At 40.5% G+C, this 13,538-nt stretch overlaps 2 protein-coding genes across 4 annotated transcripts; one reads left to right on the top strand and one right to left on the bottom strand.

Annotated features, from left to right (window-relative positions):
* Positions 1-1,045: 1,045 nt before the first annotated feature.
* Positions 1,046-5,716, top strand: cfap298 (cilia and flagella associated protein 298). Of its 2 annotated transcripts, XM_061054976.1 has the most exons (9): positions 1,046-1,127; positions 1,468-1,628; positions 1,794-1,961; positions 3,287-3,354; positions 3,446-3,604; positions 3,769-3,900; positions 4,014-4,109; positions 4,212-4,328; positions 4,408-5,716. In XM_061054976.1, the coding sequence occupies exons 2-8, from the start codon at positions 1,490-1,492 to the stop codon at positions 4,320-4,322; spliced, it is 873 nt and encodes a 290-aa protein (XP_060910959.1). In that variant the 5' UTR covers positions 1,046-1,127; positions 1,468-1,489; the 3' UTR covers positions 4,323-4,328; positions 4,408-5,716. The 2 variants fall into 2 exon arrangements, with proteins under 2 accessions (XP_060910959.1, XP_060910960.1); XM_061054977.1 differs by lacking the exon at positions 1,046-1,127 and having other exon boundaries at positions 1,409-1,628.
* Positions 5,717-6,248: 532 nt separating this feature from the next.
* Positions 6,249-12,352, bottom strand: eva1c (eva-1 homolog C (C. elegans)). 2 transcript variants are annotated; one of them, XM_061054973.1, is made up of 8 exons: positions 11,824-12,352; positions 10,513-10,706; positions 9,977-10,100; positions 9,116-9,268; positions 8,080-8,223; positions 7,283-7,360; positions 7,097-7,201; positions 6,249-7,013 (listed from the first exon to the last, which is right to left on the bottom strand). In XM_061054973.1, exons 1-8 carry the CDS (start codon positions 11,936-11,938, stop codon positions 6,643-6,645), a joined length of 1,284 nt encoding a protein of 427 aa, XP_060910956.1. In that variant the 5' UTR covers positions 11,939-12,352; the 3' UTR covers positions 6,249-6,642. The 2 variants fall into 2 exon arrangements, with proteins under 2 accessions (XP_060910956.1, XP_060910957.1); XM_061054974.1 differs by having other exon boundaries at positions 9,977-10,097.
* Positions 12,353-13,538: the final 1,186 nt, after the last annotated feature.

Here is a 13,538-nt window from a genome sequence, read left to right as displayed (position 1 = left end):
TTATACTGAAAAAGCTATCGTTTACTAATGTTTTACACTTTGAGCCATGATATGGGTTAGTAAGGGTTAGTAACAAACCAAAATTAACCACTTAAATCATGTGTATTATTGGTTGATTTATATTTTGCCATCAATATTTTTCTTTTACAGTACTCTCTATCAGTATTAAATATTTGCAACAGCAATTAAATGTGTTTTAAAGTATATACATATGCAAACACCAAAAGGGAATATCTGTGTCCCTACCATAGACTGTAAAAAGATGATTATTTACAGTATATGGTCCCTACCCTGATGAGGGTGCGTAAATATGAACACTACACTGGCTCCCTATTTCATTCAGGATTCAGTACAAAGTCACCCTTCTCACCTACCAGTCTCCTCCTCACCCCACAATCCTCCACACAAAGCCTCCGCTCTGGAAACACCAACCTCCTTCATCCCCCCCCCCCCCCCCCCCCCCCCCCAGGACTAAACTCCACACCATGGGTGACCGGGCCTTCTGCTCCTCTGCTCCACAGTCTGTGGAACGCTCTCCCCGAGCAGCTGAGGGCTCCACAGTCTGCTGACGCTTTTAAAAGGGCCCTAAAAACCCACCTTTTTAACAAAGCCTTCTGCTTGTGCTTTTAGTTTCGTTAGTTGCTTCGTTGATTAAATTTCTTTTTATTTCTATTTTATTTTTCTTCCTGTAGCACTTTGAGATTTTGCATTAAAAATTAAATGTATTATTATTATTATTATTATTATTATTATTACCCCATCACTTTAGAAGGATACCTTATATTAATTTAACTCTCATTTGTAATATAATACAAGACAGGTTAAAATTTTCAATGCTTAAAAAAAAAACACTCACATCTAATCCTTTTTTTATATCTCGATTTTTGTGTGTAGTAATTTGCAAACAGAATTTGGATAACATTTTTTAACAACAACAAAGATATTACACTTTTTTTTTACTTCAACCCCTTGGGCAAAACAGTGGTAACTTAAAAAAATCTTCACCTTTCCTGTAAGTTGTGTTACCATCATGTACCAGTAGAGGGCAGTATGTATTCATGTAATTTGAGACAACGACCACAAGAAGAAGAATTTGCCCCGTTGAATCCTCATGGAAGGTTTAGCTGGTTAATGTCACCGGTAGTAAACAGAGCCCAGTCTGAACGGTGTATTTACCTGTATTGTACTTGTCGTTTCACTGAACAGGTAAGCGTCACAATTCCCGTACTTTTGGAGATAACAACCATTCACATATTTAGTCCGTGAACGTTAACATCTGTCCATATCAGCTAGCTCGTTACAGGTCAGCGTTGTGTTTCTGGAAGCGTCCACACACGACTGTTGCTATGGTAACGCTGTGTTACCCTAGAGACCCTTGGCCGCTTGGAAACACGGACTTGTTTTTTTGTTGTGTGATTACTTATCAAACAAATCGCTTTAAACTCTCGTCTTTTCCTCTCTTTTAAGGGTTGAATAAAGCGGCTTGAAGATGGTGCAGCTGCATGTGAAGCGAGGAGATGAAAGTCAGTTTCTCTTTAACACCTCTGTGGACGCGACTGTTGAGACTGTGATCCAACAAATTACAGCTGTGTACAATGGGAGACTCAAAGTGGACAGGATATGTTCAGGTGACACATGTGCTTTGTTTACAATCTGAGAAAGAATGAGAAGTCTGTTGATCTCTATATTCTTTACTTATCCACCTGTGACATGTTTTGTGGTCTAATAAAAACATATTTCAGTCCAGTACCAAAGACTGACACTGACCTGCCTGTATTTTGATGTGCCCTCAGAGATCCCAGAGCTTGCAGACCATGGCATCATACTGCCAACTAATATGCAGGGGCTGACGGAGGAGCAGATTGTGGACCTGAAACTGAAGGACGAATGGGAAGACACGTGCGTGCCCAGTGGAGGGCCAGTATTCAAGATGGATGAAGTTGGAAGGCGGAACGGACATGGTGAGACTATATGACTATTAACTGAAAGCTACGATTCTACAATTCTACAATTCACTTAGCAGACGCTTTTATCCAAAGCGACGTACATCAGAGAGTAAGTACAACACAAGCAAGGATCTAGAAAAAAAGGGAACAATGTCAGTAAGAGCAAACGATCAGCTTTGAGTCCGATTGGACACACAGGTGCTGACAGGAAGTGACCAGAGGCAAAGCACAACATTGACGGCAGTTCTTGAGAGCTCTAATCAGTATAGAAACCATCTTATAAGTCATCATTATCAAACAAAAACCATCGTCACTACCATCATCATCATCAATGATATCAAAACCATCATCATTAAGTTAGTAGGTATTCATGAAAGAGCTGGGTCTTTAGCTTTTTCTTAAAGGTGCTTAAAGAAAGCTACACAGTTTAACAGTGGAACTAATCGAGATTCACATCCCTGTTTAATAAAGGCTTTTTATATGACATCAGAGTGCCTCAGACTTTCAGTTTAGACTGCCTTTCCACACTTCAAACTTTGTTTGTTATCAGGACAGTCAACTTTATGACAGTCAAAGTTATTTTGACTTCTGTCCCCTGTTCTTGAACAGCACCTGATTCCTCTAAAAAAATATGTTTAAGATTTATTTTTGGGCTTTTTATGCCTTTAATGGAGATATAGGACAGTGGATAGAGTCGGAAATCAGGGAGAGAGAGTGGGGAACGACATGCGGGAAAGAAGCCACAGGTGGGATGTGAACCCGGGCCCCCTGCCCGAGACGACAGCCTCCACACATGGGGCGCGCGCACCAACCACCGCGCCACCAGCGCCCCTCCTCTACATTTTTTTGACCCAGTGCAGCACTCACTTCTACCTTTTTTCCCAATCTGGATTCACATTCTAAAATGTGTATGACTTACTGCAGCACTAGTGTGGGTTAAGTTTCGGTGGTAATGAATGGGTTTAGCTTTAAACTTCTAAATGTCAATCAATCAGTCAGTCTTTATTTGTATGCCACCAATTCACAACAAATGCTTTCTCAAGACATTTTATAAAAGAGCAGGCAAAAGACTGTACTCTTCGTTATGAAGACCCAACATGAATCCATCCTGAGCACAGCACTAATCAACATTCAACAAAGTTACAGTGGCAAGGAGAAACTCGATGAACAAGAATGTGACATGATTTATATCACTCCTACATGTGATAGGAATTTTCTTCTGTGACTTTGAAATTCTGCAATCATTTCCATTTAACAGTTTATTTCCATTGATTCTGTAATAATTGTGTAAATAAAAAAAGTCTTATAATAAAGAAATCATTCTCCTTAATTTTTAACAGCTCCAAATGATAAAATGAAGCAAGTGTTAATGAAGACAGTCGAGGAAGCAAAGGCTCTGATATCCAAGGTGAGTGTTAGAGTTAACACTTAACAAAATATATTTTGGTTCACCAAGCTTCAGTACTTTGGATTAAGTTTGTCTTTCCATTTTCTTTTAGAAACAAGTCCAAGCTAACGTTTGTGTCACTAAAGAGATGATTAAAGAAGCCCTGGATCAGCTAAGGGGTGCAGTTATGATTGTTTATCCAATGGGACTGCCCCCTCATGACCCTATCAGGATGGAGTTTGAGAACCAGGAAGACCTTACAGGAACACAGGTTCACACATTCTAGCCACTAGCTAAGGGGATATGTGAAGTTAGTTTGTGGTCAAAATTGTTTGATATATTTGGAGGCGAAGCTGTCTTCTTGATAATCTTTCTTTCCTTTTTTCTCCTTTCATTCCTGTGCATCTGCTCTTTCCATCTGTCTCCATACCTCAGGCATCCCTGCAGGTGATCACAGAGGACGAGTGCCAGCTCTGGTGGGCTGCCAAAGAGATCCAGAGAGGGAAAAAACTGCAGGACTACATCGGAAAAAATGAAAAGACCAAACTTGTGGTTAAAATCCAAAAGGTGAGAGCCATATCATGTGTGTACATCTGGAGTATAGGGCAAGCAGTGCATTTGTTTTAAGATTACGTTAGCCTTGAAAACAGTTACAATCCATTTGTTTCTGTTCTCATTAGAAAGGACAGGGGGCACCAGGGAGAGAACCTCTGGTCAATGATGAGCAGCATAAACAGATGATGATGAATTTCTACAGGAGGCAGGAAGAGCTAAAGGTAAGGAAACACCAAGAGCATTTAATATAAAATAGCCACACACATTCAAAATACTGCTCCTGTTTGTATTTAATGTGCCTCTCTTCTTGGTACGTTTGTCAGAAACTGGAGGAGGCAGACGATGACACCTACATGGACTCAGAGTGGTCGGACAGACAGGCTCTCAAAAAGCAGTTTCAAGGCCTCACCAACATCAAATGGGGACCAAGATAAAGGAAACTCTCTCTGCTGCTCTGATTTGGTACTTTACAGTCCTATATGTAACTGACACAAGAAGCCTTTTTATCATATAGAACACAGTTAAATGCTGGTTTTATTTGAGGTCTTCAAGAGAATATAATGTACAGCCAAGTGTTTATATGCCTTGTTTCTCCACTTATATCCCAAAAAATTGTTCTGAAATCTGAATAAGTTATAGGGACAAATAATATGACACAACAGCTATTACAGATTTATTTGAACTTGAATGGGATTTCTGTATTCCTTTACAGATACTTTTTACTCTTTTTTTAAAACAAAATGAAATTGGTGTTCGATCCTGAGTTACTGTATTTTTAAGTGTGTTCTAAAAAACAATATAAAACAAATAAACTGTCAAATGTAGCCTGTGTTTACCCCATTTTTATACATTTTATGTTAATGACGTGTTGACATTCAGTGTAGTCCAGGAGGTAGTGACTCAGCTGGAACACAGTGTAACATCCATCGAAGTGCAGGGACAAGGATGCTACACCTTTCCTCTCTTTGTCTCCAATCATTGACACACACGCTCCTCTTAAAGTCAGGATGTTGCCACAAAGTACTATGGTTGTTCCAGCTCCTTTTTCCAGCAGGGATGAGGAAGCTGTAAAGTTCAGAGTGAGAGTTTTTTTTAAATCACTGGAGGGTTGAAATGTGAGCACACATTAACGGAGCCAATTCAGTAATTCAGAGGCGCACAGGAACACTTCATACCAAAAAAACATCCTGTACGCAAGGACATGTAGATCCCAAGAATAATATCACCTTTAATACATTCACTTCAGGTGTTTTTTAAAGAGACATGTATCAGTTATGGCATGAGAAAATATTTGCTTGTACCTGGTACAAACCACTGCCATTTTTTTTTTACCATAACAAACCATTACAAACTACAGGGAGCTGGAGAGGAGAGCCAACACAGTGTTTCATGGTCAATTTTGAGCTTTAGTAACAGATACAATTCCTTCTTACATTCTTTGGTTTACTGCTGGAGCTGCTTTGTGATCCATTGATGAATCAGAGGAGCAATGTTCTTAAATTTCATTAATGTGTCATCCCCTGGTAGTTCCAAAGGTCGGCTTATTTCTGAATGAGTCAGCCACAAAAACAGATCATTTAAGTATATGGCTAGATCGCCGTCTGTCCAAAATCCTTTGAGAGAAATGAATAGATTTTTAGAATAGCTGTCTTTCCTGCCACTTCCATTGTGTCGGATCAATTTCTTAAATTCTCTGCTGAACTGTTTACTCAATCATAGATTTATTGATGACAGTGTAGCCAACTTACTTCCAGTTATTTATTTTTTTTTTACTTCCTGTCATTCTTCCCAATAAAAAGAAGCCAGCAGGCTGCTGGGCCTTTTTCCATCACGTGTCCTTTCCTTCTTGAATAACCTCCCCGCTGACATCAAACAGCCTTTCAGTTAATGTCGTATTCTTTCATAACTTACGCCTTGTACCTGATGATCCTCTTATCTCTCGTTTTACCCTGACTTCTCTGTGCTGGACCTCTGCTCTGTCCTGGGAAGTCTCATTCTCATTCAGATACTTTGGATCCTTGTCGTGTTCGCTTTCTCTGCTGCCTTGCCACTGCGGCTCAGGTCTTGTGTGTTTGGTTTGGAAGTTGCTTGTCAAACTGAAAGAGCCATGTGTGATGTCAAATAGTCTTATCATCCCGATTATCCACACTGTAATTTTACTTTGTTGGACTGTTCCGAACACAAAACATCGACTGCTTGTCGAGCCTAAAAGAGGAAGTTCTTTCAGCCAGTTCTCAGCCTTTTTAATGTCAGAGGATTTGTGGGGGAATTTCTCCTTCTCCAAAAAGCTTCTCAAAGGGAAGGGATTGGCCTAAAGTTTAGGCCCTGAACTGTACAGATTGAAAATCTCTTGACAATAAAAAACTGAAGTATAATTTCATTTACTTCAAGTAACTTCTGTCAAAACAAGTGATTTTATCCTTTTTTATAAGCAGTAAACAGTTTTTGGCCAAAAATCTGAGCTTGTTTGTCAATGTGAATACATACAACCATTTAGAAAATTCTGGATGTAAATGGAAACCCATTTGACAGTTTTAAACTCTGTTGACCCTTTAAAAAATGGCTGGCATTGCAGTTTCACCTGAACATTCAATTATTTACAAACTGCACTCTAAAACAGCAGTACACATAACCAACTGCGTATTAATGCCCCCAAATATTTGTTTTACACTATATCATCTGAGGCTGGGAGCTGCTGCAGAATCCTGAATAAATCCTGAAGGTGCTGAAGAGAATCCACACACCCCAGTTTAATTAACACGAGCTGCCGTTCAGATATGAATTCATCCATATTTCCTGCATGATCATCTCCCTGCGATCAATCCTCTCTGCACGATCGGCCGCCTCGCTCACATACGTCACTTCCTCCCAGCACTGTATCGCCTTCCTTTCTGCAGCCGAGACCAAAGAGCTTCCTGTTCCCTCTTCATCGTCATCCTCCGTATCGTCCTCATCATTGTCCGCCTCCTGGCACTCAGCAGCCTGGTTACAGGACCTGGGTGCGAGTCTGTGATCTCTGATCCGGCTCCTCCTGCAGGTCACTCTCACTGACACAGCCAGCAGTGTGAGCAGAAGGCCGACGCACACGCTGGAGGTGAAGAGCAGCGCCGCCATTTCTGGATGCTCTGTGTAGGAAATGAAAGCAGGAGGTGTATGAAACGAGGATTGGCCGTGCATTCTTCGGTGCATACATGTGAATAAAGTTTACCTTTGATGTAGGCATAGGTCATGAGAGAGTTGCTCATCATAGCTCCTGAGTTTTCTGGCCTTCTCGACCGTTTGGGGAAAGGTTCCGTTATTGCTGTAGGAGAAGCTGTTGAGAAAATGTAAATTATGAGAGAGTTTAGACGACACCAAAAAACCTGGCGCTGCAACAGACGGCATCAGATTGTACCTTTGTCTGTGACTGCAGTAGTAGATGAGGTGGGGCTGAATATGTGAGGGTCTGCTTCCCTTAGTAGCGTCTGTGATACTATTGGAAGAACGATAAGTCAGTCGTTAGATTACAGATGTGTGTACAGAAGTGATCCGGCATTCAAATGTTGTCAAACAGTTGAGAAAGTTTCCAAAGCTTGGACCATAGACGGAGCATGTTCATGAGAGTCTTATACGGATCCAAGGAATCTACAGTCAGTCAATCACCAGGACACTACTTCCCACATTCAGATCTCTGCCAAATCTAGGCTGACAATGGAAGACATTCTCACATTTGTAATTCTTTCTGTTCAATTGTGTTGATAACCGGTCTACAAGGCTAACACAGAATGTTTTGCAACACATGGGGCCAACAGAGCCAGTCAGGAGAAATTGTATCAACACAAGCCTGAAGTCAGATTTCCAAACTTTGATACATGAACAATGTTGCTGCATGACCTCACTGGCATTGGTGCCAACCATAGGAAGTGTACCAGGATGTGAACCTCAACCCACAAATCCGAGCTCGCAGTCTGTTATTCCCCTGCCACTGTGTTGTCGGGATTGATTTGATTAGATCAGCTGATGGCTCAGATCCGCTGATTAATAACACACAGTAGGAAAACGACAAAGAATTCTCTGAAGGATATGCCACATAATTAATGAGGCAAAAACAAAAACAGACATGACGTGAGCTAATCCTTAATGTTAGCCTGTTCCTATTTTGGAACCTCGCTCTGATTTATCTTGTGAATGAGGAAGCAGAAAGAGTCTTACCACAAGAATAAACCACGCTGAGGTACTTCCTCGTTCCTGGAAAGCAGGGGTCCCGGAACGTCTGGTTGCTGACAGCAACAGAACACTTGTGTTTGCTGTAGCAGGACTTGGATACCAAGTGCACGGCCTCGTGGTTCAGGCACTCTGTAGGGCAAAGCAAAGAGCCAGTTGGTAATAATTACTCAACATTTGGGTTAAGCTCACTGATCCAGCTGCAGCAGTGGAACAAAAGGTTCAATGTTGTGCATGAGTTTGGTTATAGGTAGGTTTGTTTTTAAACATTTTTAATAGTGTATCATCCTAAAACCATTTTTGTCCACATGGAATCTTGCCTTTGTGCCGGGCTATTTGTACAGGCCTTTATGTCACAGCAGACATAGCAGTCATACCAGAAGGAAAATAACAGGTGTATTCAATAACATTACAGAGCAAAAGGAATGCAGCCATTATTAATGTAATTAGTTACACCTGTGATTTTGCTGCTTTGGACTCAAAATACATTCTGTGAGGAGAGATTACTGTACATCATAGCATGCAAATTCTCTTTAAGTGAGGCTATATTTGCTCATAAATACACATTTATTTTTATTTTAAAGAAAAAAAAAACCCAGTAAATGTACAAGTATAAGATCATATTGATGTTTCCTTGTCGCAGCTTCATTAAAAACTTCAATTTGAACTCTTAAATAGAACAGAACTAGCTTTAATTGCATACAGTGTATTATACAAGAAATAGGGAGTGATTTTTGGACACAGCTTCATTACTCAGAGTTCTCCTAACAGGGCTCTCTTCTTAAGAATTTCCTGCATAACCCCACTCAGAAAAAAAAACATAACTTAAGCACAGATGCTGCTCATTAAAATAGTTATTATTATTCTAAGTTATTAGCCTTTTTTTATTTCTACATATTAAAACGAGAAGTTGTAATATGTAGAAACTCTACTATGTGAATCGGTGTCTCAACACATTGTATTGTAAAGGAAAACATCTGTGAGTTACCACCTAATGGGAATACCGCGTATCCCGTTGACTCACCAAACGGGGGTGGTCTTGTCAGGTGTGAGGGGCAGGTGTCAGTCTGACCCAGACTTCTCCCGTAGACAGCTGCATAGATGATCAGGACCTTGGGGGGCTTACAGCGCAGGACCATGGTCTCTGCGTCACACACCACATGTCTTTTGTGTTCAGCTGAGGGAAGGGGGGAAAAAAAAAATCTGATTTTAAGGGGATGATGTCATCATGTCAATGGGAAACTCAAAGGTAAGTCAAAGGGGGGAGATTTTACAGACTGATTTCATTTCTGTCCACTTCTGGTGGGGCTGCCCTGCTTGTGATCTGGACTCATCAGCTGAATCCCGCAAGTTGATTGTGGTTTTCATTGATATGTGCTTCTCTGTTTACATGTGGATTGTTGTTTGTGTTAATTGTTTTTACAGGTTGATGCTACTGTGGAGGCAGCTAATAGGTGCAGCACTTGTGTCAAAGACAAATATCTCCAAGGGGGACAATACAGTGTATTGCATCGGATCATGCTGTATCATATTGTATTGCATTCATTTTTTTATTCATTTTATTTTGATCCCCATTAGCCACTACATAAGTAGCATCTACTCTTCCTGGGGTCCACAACATCATCAAAATGCAATGCATCATATCATATCGTATTGCATTTTGCTGTATTATATCTGATCAGATTGTACTGTATGATTCAGTATCGTGTCATATTTGTACTGTACTGTATCATATTGTATGTTTGTGTATAGTTATGTAGTTATTTAACTATTAAAAGTGTGAAACAAACAATGACGGAGTGGAGGCTGACTGAGAGGGGATATGGCAGCAGAAAAAGACTGTGAGCAGGTAAGGGCTTCACTGAAAATGAGCAGCGTGACTCACTTGGTTTACACTTGTAGTCCACATGGAGGTATTTGGAAGTGCCAGGGCAGGGGTCCTTCCCAAACAGCAGGTGGTTGACAGGCAGCTGACAATCTCTGTGACTCTGACACTCTGACAACAGCTTCTGAACAGGAAGCACCAGACAGACTCAGCATTTACCAGTTTAGAGACAAACACCACCAAATCAGAAGCAAAAGAAAAAAAAAGGATCAGGCACAAACTGACTGACCAAATACTCATAGCACTTTTACACTACATGTGTTTCTCTCTGTCAACGTGCAATATAAAGTTCCTATCCGTTTTAACTGCTCCCATTCATACACAATCACGTGCAGCTGGCTGTGCCATCAGGAGTCATTTGGGGTGAGATGTCCTTTCCTATTATGCTTTGACTTGTAGACTGCCGGAGTTGGGTTCAAACCACCAACCTTTCCTTTGACTGATAACTAACTAGAGAGATCATTTGACCACTAAAATTTTACCAATCAGACCCGGTGAAAGTGTAATGTGCTGTGTACCGCAGAATCAAAATGCACCTGTAGGGCGGTAAAAGCAGAGCAGCTGTGGTTGTGGGCTCTGTGTGGAGGGTCTGCTCTGCACAGCCGCGCCTCGCCGCTCCCGTAAAACGCAGTCTGGATGGAGATGGTGGAGTGACGAGGACAGTGGAGTCGCAGAGGCTGTCCGTCATACGCCTGAGCAGAGTGGCTCGTGATGATCCTGGACAGGTAGTCTGTTGCACAAAAAAACATTTATTAGTCATGAATACGGAGAGGGGACATGCTTTAGCATTTCTGGATCTTGAACCAATACTACAGACTTAAACTCTGCCCTTGGTCTCTGATATTTTAACCTTCTTTTGACCTGTTAGGTAGTTAGTTAGAAGGTTATAGAAATGTTTTGTAGCTTAAGCACTGCTTCTATCCACTATAAAACCAATGGGACCAACACAGTTTGCTTCCTGGGGGTCCGCTATTGCTTGCAGGATTAGTAAAAGAATAACAGCGTCAGCGATGAAAACGTGTTGAAATAAGGATTTTGATTTTGAAGAATCTAAGAAAGTAATTTCTTCCGGGGAAGTTTTCTTTCTCTCTTCTTTTAGTCTTTTGCGTCTGTGGTTTCAGATTATGTTTGTTTGGCCTCTTTGCAGCTCTTGTCTCATGTTGCTTTGAAACTCTCCCATCAAAGTGCTGACTGCCAAACCTTTTTCCTGGGTGGCAATCTCTGCCAACTGGCATTCAACTTTGCACAGTCTACTTGTGTGTAGATGTGATGAAGTTACTTCTGGATCAAAGGCTCTTTTTTTTTTGGGGGGGGGGGATGTTTGCAAAATCGTTCCCGTAGAAAATCACACAGAAGTGATAGAAATAGATTTGAAGGACAGTTTTAGTAGATGTTTCTCTAAATAAAAAAAATACTGAGAATAGCTTGTCTTAAAGTCACTAAGTTAAGAGATTGGTGTAATTCTCTACAACATCGTGTTTTCTCCACAAATTGCACATGACAATGAAATAACTCAGTGAACAAATAAGACATGTTCTTCGTTCCTTAAACGATGTCCAGATGACATAATGTTGTAAAGATCCCTGACACATTTTAAAAACTGTCTTTGGGTCAAATTGCTGAAATTTTAGAAACACCAGCAGTGTGAAAAACAGACAACACTTTAACCATCTTATCCATTACACCGCACATTTACACATTTATTACCACTTTAAAAAATGCAGCCCCATACCAAACGTGAAAAACCAAAAACTATAGCCTAACTTCTAGGGCTTCTAGGGACAAACCCTGATTCACCCTCTCCTCCTTCCACTGCTTCATCACCACCACCATCATCATCATCTTACTTGAAAAGTCAGCCAGTCCATTCATGCGCCTGGTCCACAGCAGTAAAGTCAGGTAGAAGAGGCTCTGGCTCCACTCTAGTCCAGGATAAGGACGCGTCCGGCTCATGACTCGCATCCCCTGTCTCTGAGATCATATTCAAGACAACTAAAACTCACTGAAGGCTGCAGGACTTCATTCAAAGAAAAAAAAAAAAAAAAACAGACAGAAAGGTGAAATGCCTCAAGGTGTGTCTTCTTCTGGCACCGCTTAGCCTAATCCATCTGTCCTCCTTTACAAAAAAAAAAAAAAAGAAAAAGAAAATATCACCCAGAGAGCCCCTGTCCACGGCAGTGAGGACCACAGAGGAAGGTTGGAAATAGCAGCTGCGCAACAAGTTGTTGAAAAGTGACACACGAGCTGATTTAATCCGGTTTATGGTGATCTCTCCCGGCCGGACTTTGTTGCTGCTCAACTCCGCAGATTCATGAATAAACGCATGTGGAAACTGAAAGCGTCTTACAGTAACAGCTGAGTGCGTATTATGGGGTGGGCGTGGCTGATAAAACTATTTTAAAGGGAACGGGGGGGTGGGGGTGGGGGGCTCAATGGTATGACGCAGTGGCAGGACCATTTTCTCACCCATGAGGCACATGTTTACCTTTTGGATTGTGAGAAAATGTTCCTTTTGTGTGAGTTATTTGCTCTCTGTTTTACGTTACTGCCTCTGCTTTATTTCCCACCACTATAAACAGGCAGGTTGTATGTATTTTGCTTTTTTTTTTTTTAAATCTATATTACATTGTCTTTTTAAAAAGCTCCTCTGAGGAGTTTAAGCTGGTGATGAAACTGACCGAAATGAATGCTGATGCCTATATTTAATACATATAGCAAGATCAACACCAGGCGAGGCAATAAACAGCACTCTTCAGAAACTTTTACATTTCCCACAGCAGACATTCATTTTTGAGCCACACAACAGACCTTTAAAATGAAGAAGTGTGAGAGGTTTCTTTACGTCAGAAAAGACTTCTTCCATGCAAACTACAACTTGCGCAGAGATGTAAACAGTGCTGCTTTGTCCACAGAGTTTGCCAAAAGTGACTGAACATGATTCCTATTCCACTCATGAGCTTTAATTTGTTGTTACCCTGTAGGGACTATGGATGCAAATGAGCATTCTGGCATGTTTACATCCTCAATTTTTATACAGATGGTTATCAACATCCTCTCCCACTATAAAATAAAATAAAAAAAAAATGTGTAAATAAATTAAAGTTGTTTTATTATATAAATATATATATATAAATTATATAAAGTTATTTATTGTTTTATTTTGTACCATATAAGAGGTAGAGGTAGTCAATAATTATCAATGACATAATTTCTTATTTCTCTCTCTATATATAAAAATATTACTTTAAACAGAACTTTGGTCAGAATTGGGTTGCTCAACTTTCAGTTGTTGTTCTGAGTTCTATCTTATTTGTAAGGGATATTAATATCTGTGTTTGTACTAAGATTTTTTTTAGTGGCTTCTCAAAAAAAAATGAGAAGCCACTCAACCACTTTGGTAGATCAGTGTTTTCTTTTTTTTTTAGCCAACAAAGATCAAGTTTCAAGTGAATGATATTTGAATTCTGTTTCTTTTCATAAACTGTCCATGCCCTCACCGTGGGGCCTTTGAATGAATCAGGGGGCCTACTGGGTAAACGGCTCCCCGGCCCACATCCATGAC

The sequence above is a fragment of the Labrus mixtus genome, chromosome 14 (genome assembly GCF_963584025.1).
Source record: "Labrus mixtus chromosome 14, fLabMix1.1, whole genome shotgun sequence".
In the NCBI taxonomy this organism is placed as follows: domain Eukaryota; kingdom Metazoa; phylum Chordata; class Actinopteri; order Labriformes; family Labridae; genus Labrus; species Labrus mixtus.
The sequence above is the reverse complement of the archived record's forward strand: the minus strand, read 5'-3'. Positions and strand labels throughout refer to the sequence as shown.

Bases quoted from the DNA above. Each gene is read 5' to 3' on its own strand.
- cfap298 (XM_061054976.1), top strand. From the start codon at position 1,490: ATGGTGCAGCTGCATGTGAAGCGAGGAGATGAAAGTCAGTTTCTCTTT. The intron at 1,629-1,793 runs GTGACACATGTG...ATGTGCCCTCAG, and splicing joins AGTGGACAGGATATGTTCAG to AGATCCCAGAGCTTGCAGAC. The intron at 3,901-4,013 runs GTGAGAGCCATA...TGTTCTCATTAG, and splicing joins TTGTGGTTAAAATCCAAAAG to AAAGGACAGGGGGCACCAGG.
- eva1c (XM_061054973.1), bottom strand. From the start codon at position 11,938: ATGCGAGTCATGAGCCGGACGCGTCCTTATCCTGGACTAGAGTGGAGC. The intron at 9,269-9,976 runs GTGAGTCACGCT...CCCTTCCCTCAG, and splicing joins GGACTACAAGTGTAAACCAA to CTGAACACAAAAGACATGTG. The intron at 7,361-8,079 runs GTAAGACTCTTT...TTCTTCCAATAG, and splicing joins CAGCGTGGTTTATTCTTGTG to TATCACAGACGCTACTAAGG.